The sequence below is a fragment of the Chiloscyllium punctatum genome, chromosome 21 (assembly GCF_047496795.1).
Source record: "Chiloscyllium punctatum isolate Juve2018m chromosome 21, sChiPun1.3, whole genome shotgun sequence".
NCBI classification, from domain to species: domain Eukaryota; kingdom Metazoa; phylum Chordata; class Chondrichthyes; order Orectolobiformes; family Hemiscylliidae; genus Chiloscyllium; species Chiloscyllium punctatum.
Window position 1 is genome coordinate 25,756,272 of NC_092759.1, and position 16,224 is coordinate 25,772,495.

Consider the following 16,224-nt stretch of genomic DNA (forward strand, 5'->3'; position numbering starts at 1 on the left):
CTCTTGACACACTGTTAGTTTCTGTCTCACTTTCTTTACAGCATTGAACTTGATGAACTTCCACTAGTGCAGACAGCTGCTAATTTGTTCAAAGATATGTGCTATAAATACAGAGAAGAGCTGATGGCTGGCATCATTGTTGCTGGGTGGGATAAAAGAAAAGGTGGACAGGTAAGGTTTATAGATTCATTATTAATTTTCTCTGAAATGCTGCAGTTGTAAAGACGTTGTGGGGTGTTGGGCTCTAGCCAATTACCAAAGGAATAAAGTGAAGATAAATGTTTCTGATTGTTACCTTAAATCCCTGACCCATATTTAACTTGGATATTTGAAGTCGTCTTAATGTGTTGTTGTGTCTTCTCTCCATGTTCACCCCTTCAATAATTCTGGGATTCCACCTTCCTTCCCTGACCTACTCACAGCATTGATGCGGTCCTTTTTAAGGCCACACTTGTGACTATTTTATTTCACAGGGGTGTTTTGATATGTGTGTCTTTTTCCTCTGTTGAGGACTTGCCCTCAGTCATTTCTATTCTTGCCCCTTTCCTTTCCCCTCTGAACGTTAACACAGTTCCCCAAGTCCTCACTTTCCACTCCATCAGTATTTGCATTCAAAGGATTATTCTCCTCCATTTCCACCACTTTGAGCATGAATCCACCACCAAACATACGGTTTTGTCCTTTGCTTGCATTCTGCAGCAACTGTTCCTTCCATGATCCCTTTGTCTATTCCTCTGTCGCTCCTAACACTTTCACTACTCCATGGCATCTTCCCATGCATTTGCAGGTAAAACGCTTACCCTTTTACATCTTCATTCCTCTGTGACCAAGATCCAAAACACATCATCTACTCCTGCTCAGTGCATGGTCTCGTCTACATTGCAAGACTAAATGCAAACTGCATAACTGTTTTGAAGAATGTCCCTGCTCTGTTTGTAAGAACAGCCCCTACCTTCCAGTTGAGTACCATGTTGAAACACTGTGTTGATCTTGTGCTGACATTCCTGCTGCAGTATTCCAGTAAAACCTAATGCAGGCTGGAGGAACAGCAGCTCATTTCCCACCTTGGCACATCACAGCCTTCAGGACTCAGTGCTGAGTTCAACAACTTCAGAGTATGAGCACTGCCCTGCATTTTGATGGTGCAATCTTGTGTGCTGTGCAATTGTCTTGTTTCCACGGGTTTGCTCTCTGTAACTTACTTTCTACTATTCACACCTATCGTTAAACACTTACTTTGTATCTTGATCTCTCTTGTATTATCATTAGCATGTATTTATGTTTTACTTTGTGTGTTCACGCCATATATTCTACTGGGCGTCTCTCCCATAAAACCCACAATTTTCTAGCCTCTTCAGTTTTGAAGAGGCGACATTGAATGGCAAGCATTAACTCTGTTTCTCCTGTCACACGTACTGCCAGACATATTGGGTTTCTCTTGCACTTTGTAGATCCATGGCATCCACACTGTGCAGCGATGTTCCTTGTATCCTCATTATTTTGTTATAATTACCACAGCTGATCAGTGTTTGGTGATCCACCTTTCCACCTCTCCAACAATGACAATTTTAGTTCCACTCTCCTCTCCTGTTGTTAAGCTGCTGCTGCTCAACTTTCACACTGTAACTCAACCACTGCTTGTGTCAGAATTTATTTTGACTTAGTATCATAGTGAAATTGACCTTTCTTCTTATCTATTACTGCCAGTAAGTTGGACATGAGGATTGAGATCACTTTTGTGTCTTGTAATTTCTTCCCTAAATGAGTTGTGAAATTGTCACCAATACAGAGATGACAGTAATTCAGGGAGAAGCCTCAGTAACGTAGGTCCGGTGATAAATGTGGCTGTGTTGGCATTATCCACATCCACCAACAACTACTGCTTAAATGAACACCGAAGCCCCAACTCTGCCCATGGGATGAGACCATGGGAAGAATAAAAAGAGAACAGCATGTAGCGCTTTTTAATGAACAGGTGAACAACTTTTTCATTCTGTGAAAAGTGGGAGGGGGAGCAGGATCTGTAGTATGGTAAAAGAAAAAAAAAATCGAACTGACCAATTTCACAGCCTTATCATAGGAAGTGAGAAGTGAAGATCTATTCAGATTCAGTTGCTCTTAACACATTTAAAAATCCATCCATCCTTCTGCTTTACTTTTTCCTCCATTTCTCCCTCTCCTAAATGTATCCATGAGTGGAAGCTATAGTTCACAACTTCCTCCATGTCGTCAGGATTCGTCTGTGAATTAGTGTGATTGCTCTGGGAGTTAATGCCCTTGTTTGTGGTTGTAGGTCTACACTGTTCCAATGGGGGGCATGATGGTACGGCAGCCGTTCTCCATTGGTGGCTCTGGAAGTACCTACATTTATGGCTATGTCGACTCCTCGTACAAACCTGGAATGACAAAGGAGCAGTGCTTAGATTTTACAGCAAATGGTGAGTTCAATGAAGAGTTGTATAGTTGTGAGTTTGTGCTGCAAGTGGAAAATGTTTAGAAATTTCATCTCCCACTCAGAAACATTTATAATTAAAATCTGAAAGTGCCCATTATTATTTAACAAGAAATTTTTCATAACCCTATTTTGGAAGTGTGGTGATGCACTTGAGGGGACAGAATTATTAAACCATCATTGCACCTTTAGTTAAACTGTCGCTTGAGATCGGAATGTGACATTCTTGTAAAAAGCCAATGAGGTTTGAGGAAATGTTCACACTTGCAAAGTACTATTTTGTTTCTACTGAGATTTGAAGCATTATACTAAAAAGTAATGTCTAGGCATACCATATTGTTCAAAATACTGCACACTTACCTAATGTATGAGGTTTTCTGGTCAAACTAAAGAAACCCAAGAGCTTGAAATGCATAGTAGTTGCATTTCTTTTATATATATATATATATAGGTTTTTTTAATTGAAAAAGAAAATTTTAAAGATTTTTTTTACAAAATTACAAAAATAATACAAACTAGTGTATTCCACTTTGCAATATAATAACAACACCAATATTAAATGAAATAAATAAAAAATAACCCACTTACTACTTCTACAAACAACCAAAACCTAAAATAGGATATCATATATTACTAACAGTAAACAACAAAGTAATTAAATGACTAGATACATGCTCAAAATAGATTTACATCAAGTCATAATAGACCCGTATTTATACGGGATTCCTCCTTCTGGGGGCCCCTGAACCAGCCAGAACCATTACCACAGCTAAACAAAAGCTCTAGACAATATGGCCAAAATGTTTGTGTCGATGTAGTTCAAAAAAGGCTGCCATGTTCCATTTTTTGGTGCACCATATACGTGAGGAAATCAAGGGGGATATTTTCCATGACTATCCTCTGCCAGTTTGAAAGTTCTGGGGGGGGGGGGGGGGCCTTTGGATACCCAATTCACTAAAATATTTTTCCTCGCACGAAAGGAGAGGATAGTAAATGATTTCCTCCTGTATACATCCAGGGAGGGAAAATTTGGAGAGCCCAAAAGTAGAGACGTTGGATCGGATCTGATCCAATCTCTGTACCCAATATCTCTGTCAAGGCATTCGCTACTGTATCCCAATACCTACGGATCTTATGGCATGTCCATAGGCAATGCATGAGAGTGTCTATTTACACTCGGGACACATTGAGGATGCTCCTGCCTTGAATTTTGCGAGTCATTCAGGTGCCATGTGAACCCTGTGAAGTATCTTTAATTGAGTAGCCTGAGTTCTGTTACAGATAGAGAGCTTTCTGGCATTTTTCCAGATGTCCTCCCACATTTCTAAAGAAATTTCCAACCCTAATTCTTGATTCCAGGTTTTCTATAATCGTTCCATGTCCTTTGAGACCTTATTATATGGTGAATGATAAAGAGTACTGATCGAGGGTGGCCCCATTGGCCATAACACTCTCCTTTTCCTATCCGATTTGTAAGGATTGGCTATCAGTGTGGTCGTCTTTTGTATAAAGTCTTGTATTTGAAAATACCGAAAGAGGTCCTTGTTAGGCAGTCCAAACTTCTGGCGCAGCTGCTCAAAGGACATCATAACCTCCCCATCAAACAGGTCTGCCAAGCAGGAAATACCTCTGGACTCCCAAGTTTAAAATGTAGCATCCGTTAGCCCTGGCTGAAATCCTGATGCTCCCACTATGGGGGTATTAGGGGAGGTTTTTTGCAGTTTACCCTCGTCTTGTTGCATTATCCTCCAGGCTTTAATTGTATTTAGTACGGTAGGGTTTTTGCAATAGTCCGTAATAACTCTCATCTTGTCTATAAATAATAGATTGATAAGAGGACACTTTATTTTGGAGGTCTCAATGTCTATCCAGATTGGGTCTCTTGTGACCCACAACCAATCAACTACATAAGGTAATAAGGAGCTCAATTGGTAACGCCTGAAATCTGGGAAGTCCAGTCCTCCCCTTGCTTGTGGGAGCTGCAGCTTTTCTAATTTGATAAGGGGCCATTTATGACTCCAAATAAAGGAGCCGAGCCAGCCGTAAAGCTTAGGCAATGCCGGTCTCCACATCATCAAGGGGAGCATTCTCATAGGATATAGAAGACGAGGTAAAATATTCATCTTAACTAAGGCTACGCTGCCTAGCCAGGATATTGGGAGATCTCCCCAGTGTTGAAGGTCCTGCCTTATTTTCTCTAATAAGTGTAAGTAATTAGCTTTATATAACTGACCTAATACTGGAGTAATAAAAGTACCTAAGTACAGAAGACTTCTAGTGACCACCGAAAGGGAAAGCAAGATCCGTCTGGTAAATTAGATATACTGGTAAGGCCTACCAATGGCATTGCCTCCGATTTCATAAAATTGATTTTGTAACCTGAGAACATACCGAATAGATTGACCACTTGAATTAGGCGGGGCATGGATGTCAAAGGATCACTTAAAAAAAGGAGGACATCATCCGCACAGAGAGTAATTTTGTGCTTGCCCAATCCAACCCTCGGAGCTGTTATATTAGGGGTCAGTTTGTACAGCTTCCGCTAGTGGTTCAATTTACTAGTGTAAATAATAATGGTGAGAGAGGACTTTCCTGGCGACAGCTCCTGCCAATGCTAACGCTATCTGAACTTAAACCATTGATGGTCATATAATACTGAAACCCATTTAGTAAAGACCTCTCCAACACCGAACTGTTCCAGTATATAAAAAAGATATGGCCATTCTACCCGATCAAATGCCTTCTCTGCATCTAGGTAGACAACTAAACCCGGTATTGCTCCCTGCTGGCAGGCTTGTATCATATTTAAGTCCCTTCTACCGTTATTAGTTGACCTGCGACCCTTTATAAACCCTGTCTGGTCCTCGTTTATAATGAATGGTAAAACCCTCTCCAGTCTTAATGCTAGCATTTTTGAAAGGATTTTAAAATCCACTTTTAACCAGGATATGGGTCTGTATGAAAAGCAGTCTTCTGGGGCCTTCCCCTTCTTAAGAATGAGAGAAATATTTGCTGCTCTAAATGAAGGCAGGAGGCAGCCCTGACTATGAGTAATTATACATATCTGTGAGTGGCCCAGCCAGTTCCCCTATAAATTCTTATAGAACTCAACCTGCAATCCGTCTGGCCCAGGCGCTTTGCCACTCTGAAGCTGCCTAACTGCATCCTGTATTTCCTGGATTGTCAAGGGGGCATTCAAGATCGACACCTGCTCTGAGGTTAGGCCTGGAAGGACCAAATTTTTAAATAAAGACTCCATCTTCCCAGTTCTATCCTCTCAGTCCTGTGACTTTTACAATTCAAAATAGAACATTCTAAAGGCTGTATTGATCTTTTTACGATTACACATCAGGGTACCAGCACTTTCTCTAATGGACATAATGGCTTGGGGAACCTTTTTCTTTCTGGCAAGGTACGCTCGATACCTGTCAGGCTTGTCTCCATATTCAAATAATCTCTGCTTCGCGAATAACATTTCACCCTTTGCTGTTTGAGTAAGTGCAGTATTCAAGGCTGCCCTAAGGGCTGTGATCCTCTGTAGTTTAGTAATGGAGGGCCTATCAACGTACACAATTTCAGCTGCCTTCAGGTGAGCCTCGAGCAGGCGCGATTGCTCTCCCTTTTGTCTTTTCCGGGTTGCAGAATATGAGATGACCAAGCCTCGTGTATATGCCTTAGTGGCCTCCCACATCATCAAAGAGTTACTGGCTGTACCCGAGTTAATATCCCAGAAGGTTTTGAATTCCTGCGAAAAATACTTTATAAATTTGCTATCCTTCAATAAGAGAGGATCCGTACGCCAATTTCGGGGGCCTATCCCATCATCCCTAGTCTTGACTTCCATATATACTGCGGCATGATCAGAAATAGTTATACCACCTATTTTACAGGACAGCATCGAATTCAAAAGGGTCAAGGGAGCAAAAAAATATCAATTCTGGTATGGCATTTGTGTGGGTTAGAGTAGAAGGTAAAGTCTCTGCCCTGGGGATGAAGACGCGTCCACACATCATCTAGTCCTAGCTCCTTGCTCAGATCCGCCAGTTGCCTACATCTCCGAGGCATGCTATCCATCTGTGGGTCAATAATACAATTAAAATCTCCCCCTATAATTGTATGGCAGATCCCGAAAGCCATTAACTTAGAGAACGCTTCCGTTACAAGTCTAAAAGGGTGTGCTGGGGGACAATAAAAATTTAAAATCCCGAATTCCCCTCCATATATTAGGACTGTGATCAATATATACTGTCCAACTCATCTTTTATCTGGCTTAACATTTGGAAAGGAAGATTTTTCCGAATAAAAATGGTTACTCCCCTACTTTTTGAGCTGAAAGGTGAAAAGAACACCTGACCAAACCTGTTGTAGCTTCCTGTTGTAGCTTTAAGTGTTCCTTATCAAGTAGATGTGTCTCCTGTAAGAGAGGTACATCAACCCTTTCTTTTTTCCTTTTGATTGGCGAATGACTCCCCTTGATATTCCAGGTGTACTACCTAAGCGAATGGTTAGCCATGATCGTCCAGGCAGGCCCAAGATCGTCCAAGCAGGCCCAAGACCCCCCAGGAGGAAGAACCCCACCCAAAAGACATTGAATAAAGACCATAGAAAATTCACATATAAAGAACTCTTTAAAATATTTAAATCAACACAATTAAGTACTACTCCTAAGTAAAAATAACGCACAGCATATTTGAATGGAGACTTTTCCCCTTGCTCCCGGGGGCATTACGACCTACCAATAACCCTGCCATAACCTCTTCCAGCTAGGGCCCTGCCCTCGGCCCAGCCATTACAAAATGGAGTATATAAATTCAAGTGTCTTATAAAACAGGAGTTAAAAGTGAATGATCCACCCCTCCCCACACCATCACCTAGATACGTTTAATAAAAACAATACAAAATAGAAATATATAAAGTTACAAAATTACAATCCCAGCTAATACTAGGCAACTAAATAGAAAGAAAAAACCCCACTCTAGAAAAAACTCTCTCCCACAAATCAGATAAGCCACACAAAGGAGACCAAAGAAAGAGTAAAGAACGCCCCTCTTCCCCCCCCCCCCCCCCAGGGAAAGATGAGTAAAAAAGAGATGGAGAAAGAAAGAACAGTAAACAAAGGGGGGGGGGGGGGGGCAAAATTAAGTTGTTATCCATACAGTTCAGGTCCCTCAGTCTATCTGAGAGCATCCAAGAATTTTTTTACTTTCTCCGGTGATCCAAAGTTATATACGGATCCTCCATGGCTGAAGCGCAGTGTTGCCAGATATAGCATTGGGTATTGAATATTTAAGTTTCTCAGACGCTTCTTCACCTCATCGAATGCCGCCCTCTGGCGGACCACAACTGGAGAGAACTCCTGAAATAGCATTATCTTGAAACCCTTGTATATCATAGCCTGGGGATCCTTCCCCAGGATTCTGGAGGCCTCTAGGAGCATTTGTTTTCCCTTATAACATTGAAGTCAGACTTGAACTGGGTGGGGTGCTTGTCCGACCGGGCCTGCGCACAGCAACCCAGTGGGCCCGTTCCACCTGCACCCGGCCCAGCTCCGACTCCAACTTCAATAATTGTGGGCACCATTGCTCCAAGAAATCCGCAAGCTGGCCTTCCTCCTCCCGTTTGGGAAAGCCCAGCAACCGCATATTTTTCCAACAACCTGTATTCTTGAGGTCGTCAGTGTGCTCCTCCAGGGTCTGGACTCGCTGTTCCAGAGCCTGGACCTGACCCACAGATGACTCAGCAGCAGTCTTCGAGGCTGCAGCCCGTTGTTCCACCCCTCTGACATGCTGCCCGAGTTTTTTGATCTCTCGGTCATGCTTCTGCAGTGTGACCGAGATCGGCTCCCACCTGGACTGGGCCCCTTCAATGGACTGTCGATCTTCTCCTGGAGTTTGACGATCTCGGAGATCAGGCTTGCCTTCGCAGGTAAGTCCCCCAAGGTGGCCGTGGACGTCCCTGCTGCTGTGGGAAGGGATGGGGGAGGGGTCCCTCCCTGTTGCGAGCAGCGGGAGGTTTTGCCCTTAGTCATTTTTTAAAAAACATAGAACATAGAACAATACAGCACAGAACAGGCCCTTCAGCCCACGATGTTGTGCCGAACTTCTATCCTAGATTAAGCACCCATCCATGTACCTATCCAAATGCCGCTTAAAGGTCGCCAATGATTCTGACTCTACCACTCCCACGGGCAGCGCATTCCATGCCCCCACCACCCTCTGGGGAAAGAACCCACCCCTGACATCTCCCCTATACCTTCCACCCTTCACCTTAAATTTATGTCCCCTTGTAACACTCTGTTGTACCCGGGGAAAAAGTTTCTGACTGTCTCCTCTATCTATTCCTCTGATCATCTTATAAACCTCTATCAAGTCACCCCTCATCCTTCGCCGTTCCAACGAGAAAAGGCAGAGAACTCTCAACCTATCCTCGTACGACCTACTCTCCATTCCAGGCAACATCCTGGTAAATCTTCTCTGTACCCTCTCCAAAGCTTCCACATCTTTCCTAAAGTGAGGCGACCAGAACTGTACACAGTACTCCAACTGTGGCCTAACCAAAGTCCTGTACAGCTGCAACATCACTTCACGACTCTTGAATTCAATCCCTCTGCTAATGAACGATAATACTCCATAGGCCGCCTTACAAACTCTATCCACCTGAGTGGCAACCTTCAAAGATCTATGTACATAGACCCCAAGATCCCTCTGTTCCTCCACCTGACTAAGAACCCTACCATTAACCCTGTATTCCGCATTCTTATTTGTTCTTCCAAAATGGACAACCTCACACTTGGCAGGGTTGAACTCCATCTGCCACTCCTTAGCCCAGCTCTGCATCATATCTAAGTCCCTCTGCAGCCGACAACAGCCCTCCTCACTGTCCACAACTCCACCTATCTTCGTATCAACTGTTAAAATTTGATGCAAAATGACTAAGAGTGCTGGGCAAAAGCTATCCTGAATCGTTTAAAAAGTGAGGTGAAGATGGGCGCCCCACTTTGCCCGAGTCTTAGGCAGAGCACTGCAGACTCAGACCTACTGGATTGCTGCCATCTTGGGTCTCCTCGGAGTTGCATTTCTAACTGAGTATCAGTGGTGTGAAAATTGAAGTATTCAGGCAGAATTTGATATGACTAGTTTCTGATCTTGTAGGTCAAGCAAGTAGCCTGTCCTCCAACTTGTGAACAATAATATGACATTTTGCACTACCAAAAAAAAAATCTTAGATTTTCACATTCCATAAAGATTGATGGAGTTTTTCTTTTCCTTACTCCTTTTGAATCACTTTTGAGTTGAATTTGAGGTGGGTGGTTGGAGGAGGCAGAGTAAGGGGTATGGAAGAGGATATGAGTGACACTACTGTCACAACTTAACTGGGGAGAGTGTTGAGAATTGTGCCTATCCTTTCCACAAATCATCAATATATATGTAAAATCCCAATTAGATCAGCAAAATTACCAATTTGCCTGACTGGCTCTATCCAGGACAAAAGCAATTCATTATCAAGTTTGCTTCAGTAACAGTCATAATAACAACTTAACTGGAACAGTAGGAGCAGTAAATCTAATTCATGCAATTTAAATTGTTTTTTCAAAGCCCCTCAACATACACATGCACATGCGTGCACATGCGCACACACACAATAATAATTAAGGCAGAAAAAATGGTTTAACATTGATAAAGAACATTACAACGCAGTACAGGCCCTTTGGCTCTCGATGTTGCATCGACCTGTGGAATCACTCTGAAGCCCATCTATCCTTCACTATTCAATTTTCATCCATATGTTTATCCAATGCCCATTTAAATGCTCTTAAAGTTGGCGAGTCTACTACTGTTTCAGGCATGGCATTCCACGCCCCACTACTGAGTAAAGAAACTACCTCTGACATCTGTCCTATATCTATCCTCCCTCAGTTTAAAGCTATGCCCCCTTGTGCTAACCATCATCATTCAAGGAAAAAGGTTCTCACTGTTCACCCTCTCATTATCTTATCTGTCTCAATTAAGTCACCTCTCAACCTTCATCTCTTTAACGAAAACAGCCTCAAGTCCCTTAGCCTTTCCTCATAAGACCTTCCCTCCATACCAGGCAACATCCTGGCAAATCTCCTTTGAGCCCTTTCCAAAGCTTCCACATCTTCCTATAATGCAGTGACCAGAACTGTACACAATACTCCAAGTGCGGCCACACCAGAGTTTTGTATAGCTGCAACATGACCTCATGGCTCCAAAACCCGATTCCTCTACCCGTAAAAGCTAACTCACTGTATGCCTACTTAACAACCCTATTAACCTGTTTGGCAACTTTCAGGGATCTATATACATGGACACCGAGATCTCTCTGCTCATCTGCACTATCAAGAATCTTACCATTAGCCCAGTACTCTTTATTCCTGTTGCTCCTTCCAAAGTGAATCACCTCACACTTTTCCACATTAAATTCCATTTTCCACCTCTCAGCCCAGCTCTGCAGCTTATCTATGTCCCTTTGTAACATGCAACATCCTTCGGCACTGTCCACAACTCCACTGACCTTAGTGTCATCTGCAAATTTACTAACCCATCCTTCTACACCCTCATCCAGGTCATTTATAAAAATGACAAACAGCAGTGGCCCCAAAGCAGGTCCTTGCAGTACCCAACTACTAACTGAACTCCAGGATGGACATTTCCCATCAACCACCACCCTCTGACTTCTTTCAGCTAGCAATGTCTGATACAAACCACTAAATCATCCTCAATCCCATGCCTCCTTATTTTGTGCAGAAGCCTACCGTGGGGAACCGTATCATCGCCTTACTGAAATCCATATTCACCACATTAACTGCTTTACCCTCATCTACCAGTTTGCTCACCTTCTCAAAGAACACAGTAAGGTTTGTGAGGCACGACCTACTCTTCACAAAACCATGTTGATTATCCCTAATCAACTTATTCTTCTCGAGATGATTTTAAATCCTACCTCTTGACTGATTTCTTTGAGAAGGTGACCAAACAGGTGGATGAGTAAAGCGGTAGATGTGGTGATAAAGGTGGCACAGTGGCTTAGTGCTTAGCACTGCTGCCTTACAGTGGCAGGGACCCGGATTCAATGCCAACCTTGGGTGACTGTGTGTGTGTGTGGAGTTTGCACGTTCTCCCTGTATCTGCGTGGGTTTCCTCTGGGTACTCTGGTTTCCTCTCACAATCCAAAAATGTGCAGGTTAGGTAGATTGGCCATGCTAAATTGCCCCATAATGTTCAGGGGTGTGTTGGTTAGGTGTATTAGTCAGGGGTAAATGTAGGGGAATAGGTCTAGGTGGGCTCCTAGAGGGTAGCTATGAACTTGTTGGGCTGAAGGGCCTGTTTCCACACTGTAGGGATTCTGTACATTTCAATTGTGCCCATTCCCTGCAGTTTTCTTCCCCAGCCTATGCATCCTAAATTTTGCCTAATCGCATCATAATTGCCTTTCCCGCAGCTATAACTCTTGCCCTGTGGTATATACCTATCTCTTTCCATCGCTAAGGCAAACATAACCAAATTGTGATCACTATCACCAAAGTGCTCACCTATCTCCAAATCTAACACCTGGCTGGGTTCATAACCCAGCCTCAAATCCCAGCCTCTCCCCTTGTTGGCCTGTGTATGTACTGTGTCAGGAAACCATCCTGCACACATTAGACAAAACATGACCCATTTGAAGTCATCGAACTTCAGTTCCAGTCAATATTTGGAAAGTTAAAATCCCCCATAACAGCTATCCTGTTACTCTCGCTTCTATCCAGAATTATCTTTGCTATCCTTTCAACTACATCTCTGGAACTATTCAGAGGCCTACAGAAACTCCCAACAGGGTGACCTCTCCTTTCCTGTTTCTAACATCAGCCCATACTACCTCATTTGACGAGTCCATAAACATCCTTTCTGCCACCAAAATACTGTCCTTGACTAACAATACCACAATTCCCCCGTTTTTACCATCTTGTCTGTTTACTGAAACATCTATATCCTGGAACCTGCAACAACCATTCCTGTCTCTGCTCTACCCATGTCACCGAAATGGCCACAACATCGAAGTCCCAGGTACCAACCCACGCTGCCAGTTCACCCACTTTATTCTGGATGCCCCTGGCGTTGAAGTAGACACACTTCAAACCACCTTCCTGCTTAGCAGTGGACTCTTGTGACCTTGATACCTCATTTCTGACCGCACTACTCTCAACCTCCTTGATACCAGTACTCCAACGTAGGTTCCCATTCCCCTGCTGAATTAGTTTAAACCCTCCTGAAGAGCATTAGCAAATCCCTCCCCCCCCCCCCCCAGGATATTGATATCCCTTTGGCTCAGGTGTAGACCACCCTATCTGTAGTGGTCCCACCTATCCCAGAACTAGCCCCAATTATCCAGGTATCTGAAACCTTCCCTCCTACACCGTCCCTGTAGCCACGTGTCCGACTCTCCTTTCTCCCTATTCTTCACCTTGCTAGCATGTGGCACGGGCAACAAACCAGAGATAACAATTCTGTTTGTTCCAGCACTAAGGTTCCACCCTGGCTGCCTGAATTTCTGCCTTAAATCTCCATGCCTCTTCCTACCTACGCCATTAGTGCCTAAAGGGACCACGACTTGGGGCTGTTCCCCTTCCCCCTTAAGGATCCTGAAAACACGATCCGAGACATCATGAACCATGGCACCTAGGAGGCAACACACCATCTGTGTCTCTCTCTCTTGTTCCCACAGAACCTCCTGTCTGTCCCCTAACATTGGAGTCCAAAATGGCTAATGCTCTGCTTCTCTCCCTCCTTCCCTTCTGAGCAACAGGGACAGACTGTGCCAGAGACCTGTACCCCATGGCTTATCCCCCAGTAAGTCGTTCCCCCACAACAGTATCCAAAACAGTATACATGCCGTTGAGGGGAATGGCCACAGGGGATCCCTGCACTGCCTACTGGTTCCCTTTCAGTTCCCTGATGGTAACCCATCTGGCTTTTTCTTCTACCTGAGGTGTGACTACCTCCATGTAACTCCTCTCTATAACCCCCTCCGCCTCCCAAATGATCTGAAGTTCATCCAGCTCCAGCTCCAGCTCCAGTTCCCTAACATGGTTTTCGAGGAGCTGGAGTTGGGTGCACTTCCTGCAGATGCAGTCAGCTGGGACCCTTACCTCTCACATTCTGCAGGAGGAACGTTCAACTGCCCTAGCCTCCATTCCCACTGTTCTAAATTCCCAAGAGACTGTAGAAAAATAAAGAATAAAAAAAAATCACTAGGTACCTGACCAATCTGGCGCACACAACCTTTGTTTTTGGTTTGAGGTGGAGGATGGTGGGAGGCACTACCTAAGTAGTGTTTGGGGTAATGCTGCTGCTCAGTGTGCATCCGCCTATTCATGAGTTTATAAATCAGTGATTCACCTTCCTGTCAGCCTCCTGGTTGCCATTCCCGCTCTTCCTGCTGCTGAAACAAAAGAAAAAATAAATCCCACAATCCAAAGATGTGCAGTTTAGGTGAATTGGCGATGCTGCATTGCCTGTAGTGTTCAGGATGTGTAGGTTAGGTCCATTAGTCTGGGGTAAATACAGGATAATAGGATTGGGGAATGGGTCTGGGTGGGTTACTTTTCAGAGCACCAGTGTGGTCTTGTGTCGAATGGCCTGTTTCCACATTATAGGGGTTCTGTGATAATAAGATGGAAAAAGAATACACAAGCAAGCAAAGTTCAAATCTCCAGGCCACAAGATGGAAAGCTATTTGCTCCTCTCAGTCCTTTTGAATTTTTCAACAATGAGATACTGGGAAGCAGCCACCCGCAGGGATATCAAACAGTGACTGGTAGCTCCACATGGTTGTTATTGTGGACAAGTGGGCGGGGGCAAGGTGTATCTCCCTTAACCATGGGACCTACAGCACTGTCCCGGCCAGACACTAATGAACAGCATGGGGCTCAGTGGTTAGTACTCTTGGCCACACAGCACCAGGGATCCAGATTCAATCCCACATTTGGGGAACTGTCTGTGTGGAGTTTGCATGTTCTCCCTGTGTCTGCGCAGGTTTCCTCACACAGTCCAAAGATGTGTAAGTTTGGTAGATTGGCCATGCTAAATTGCCTATAGTGTTTAGGGATGTGCAGGCTAGGTGGGTTAACCATGGGAAATGCAGGGAAAGGGTAAGGGAAACAGGTCGGCGTGGACCCATTGGGCCAAGTGGCCTGTTTCCACACTGTAGGGATTCCATTATTCTATCAGTTACTGTTGCCTTCACAGTGGCAGTCATCCTTTGATTTAAAGGTTGGTCTGGTGAGCTTGAGTCTGTTATATAAATTGTTTCTTTTAAGCTGAGTTGGATTTTTTTGTCTCTTTTACCCACAATGAATGTGAAATGCTATCTGTCTGCAGGATTCAGATATTTTCTACTCTTTACTGCACTTGGCACTTCCAACTTTGTAACAATCTGCAGCTGAAATAATCAGAGCTGTTACCAGGAAATTGTGTTTAACTTCAATGATTCTTGATACTGTTCAGGCTCACAATTTCCCTCTTTAGTTTCATAAAGCAAAATTATATTGCACAGCTCAACATTATACAACACTTGCATTCATGTTACAAAGTTTTCATGTTTTTTGGTACTGGGCTCCTTGATTTTACACGTTTTGGTATTTAGTAAATGCTTACTTTTTGTTGTAGTTGGTGAGTGTAATGGATTACAAATCCAATCTCAGCCTGCCAGCATAACAGAGAAGGCTAGCTCTTAATCCAAAATGTGAAGGTAAACTATTCAGACAAATTTTCTCCTCCTTATCATTCAGTGAGCATATCTAAAATATTTTTGAGTGAAAACAGGATGTAACTTTGTTGTCAACTGAAAGTGATGGGTTGTGCTAGATACTAAGTCAATTACTTGAGGAAAAGTAACAGTTTAAACAAAAAGGTCATAATGTAAAGAGATTCTTCCATCTACTTCATTCTATTCCATTTTCTGTTTGTGTCTTAGCTCTTGCACTTGCGATGGATCGAGATGGGTCAAGTGGTGGGGTGATTCGCTTGGCAGCTGTCTCTGAGAAAGGAGTCGAGCGCAGCATCATCTCTGGGCGCCAACTGCCAAAGTTTCAGTCTTCGTGAAGTGGCTGGAAAGGGCAGTTCATTACTTGATTTCGATATTTCTTCATTGCTGTCAATTAGATTTCATGTGATGTATTATGCAGCAGTGTTGTTTCAAGGGTGCCAGTAGCAACCTTCAGGAAATATTAGAAATGAAATTATTCAAAAGAATATTGTTTGAATGTTTGTTTCATGATGCTATGGTTACTATTGTATTAGGAACTGTTATGCTTAAAGAAATCTGAGCACCCAGCAATTAAACAATAGAACTATGCCACAGGATTTCATTGTTTTATACAAAAGAAAACCTGTTTTTTAACCAATAAGATTTAATAAAGTAAGCATAACTTATGCAACACCATAGCTGTTGAACATTTCTGTTATAACCTCAGCTGTAGTGTTTATTTCCCCTGTAACTTATGAACAGCCCACACTATCTAACAGCCTCATGGCTGTGGATACCTCAGCTGTTTGTTTGCTGACTGCTTTAAGCCATTGATGACTTTCTGAATCCTGTGCCCCATTTCTTTTATGGTTAATTCCTAAAACTGCAAGTTAGTATTCTTAAAAATATAAACTTAAATGAAGCTTTTGTAACACTATAGTTTGCAAAGTTCAGAGATCTGATTTTGCTTCCTTGCTGACTCTGCGAATAAATAGAACCGTATTGGAATGTATGAAATGGAGGCC

General features: G+C 43.3%; 1 protein-coding gene across 1 annotated transcript in view; it reads left to right on the forward strand.

Moving 5' to 3' along the window:
- Positions 1–15,892, forward strand: part of LOC140492667 (proteasome subunit beta type-6-like) — a 38,808-nt gene extending 22,916 nt beyond the window's left edge. Inside the window, exons 4-6 of the mRNA XM_072591709.1 lie at positions 42–171; positions 2,294–2,438; positions 15,428–15,892. Coding sequence (XP_072447810.1) covers positions 42–171; positions 2,294–2,438; positions 15,428–15,555 — 403 coding nt within the window. The 3' untranslated portion in view covers positions 15,556–15,892. The remainder of the gene's footprint in view (positions 1–41; positions 172–2,293; positions 2,439–15,427) is intronic.
- Positions 15,893–16,224: the final 332 nt, after the last annotated feature.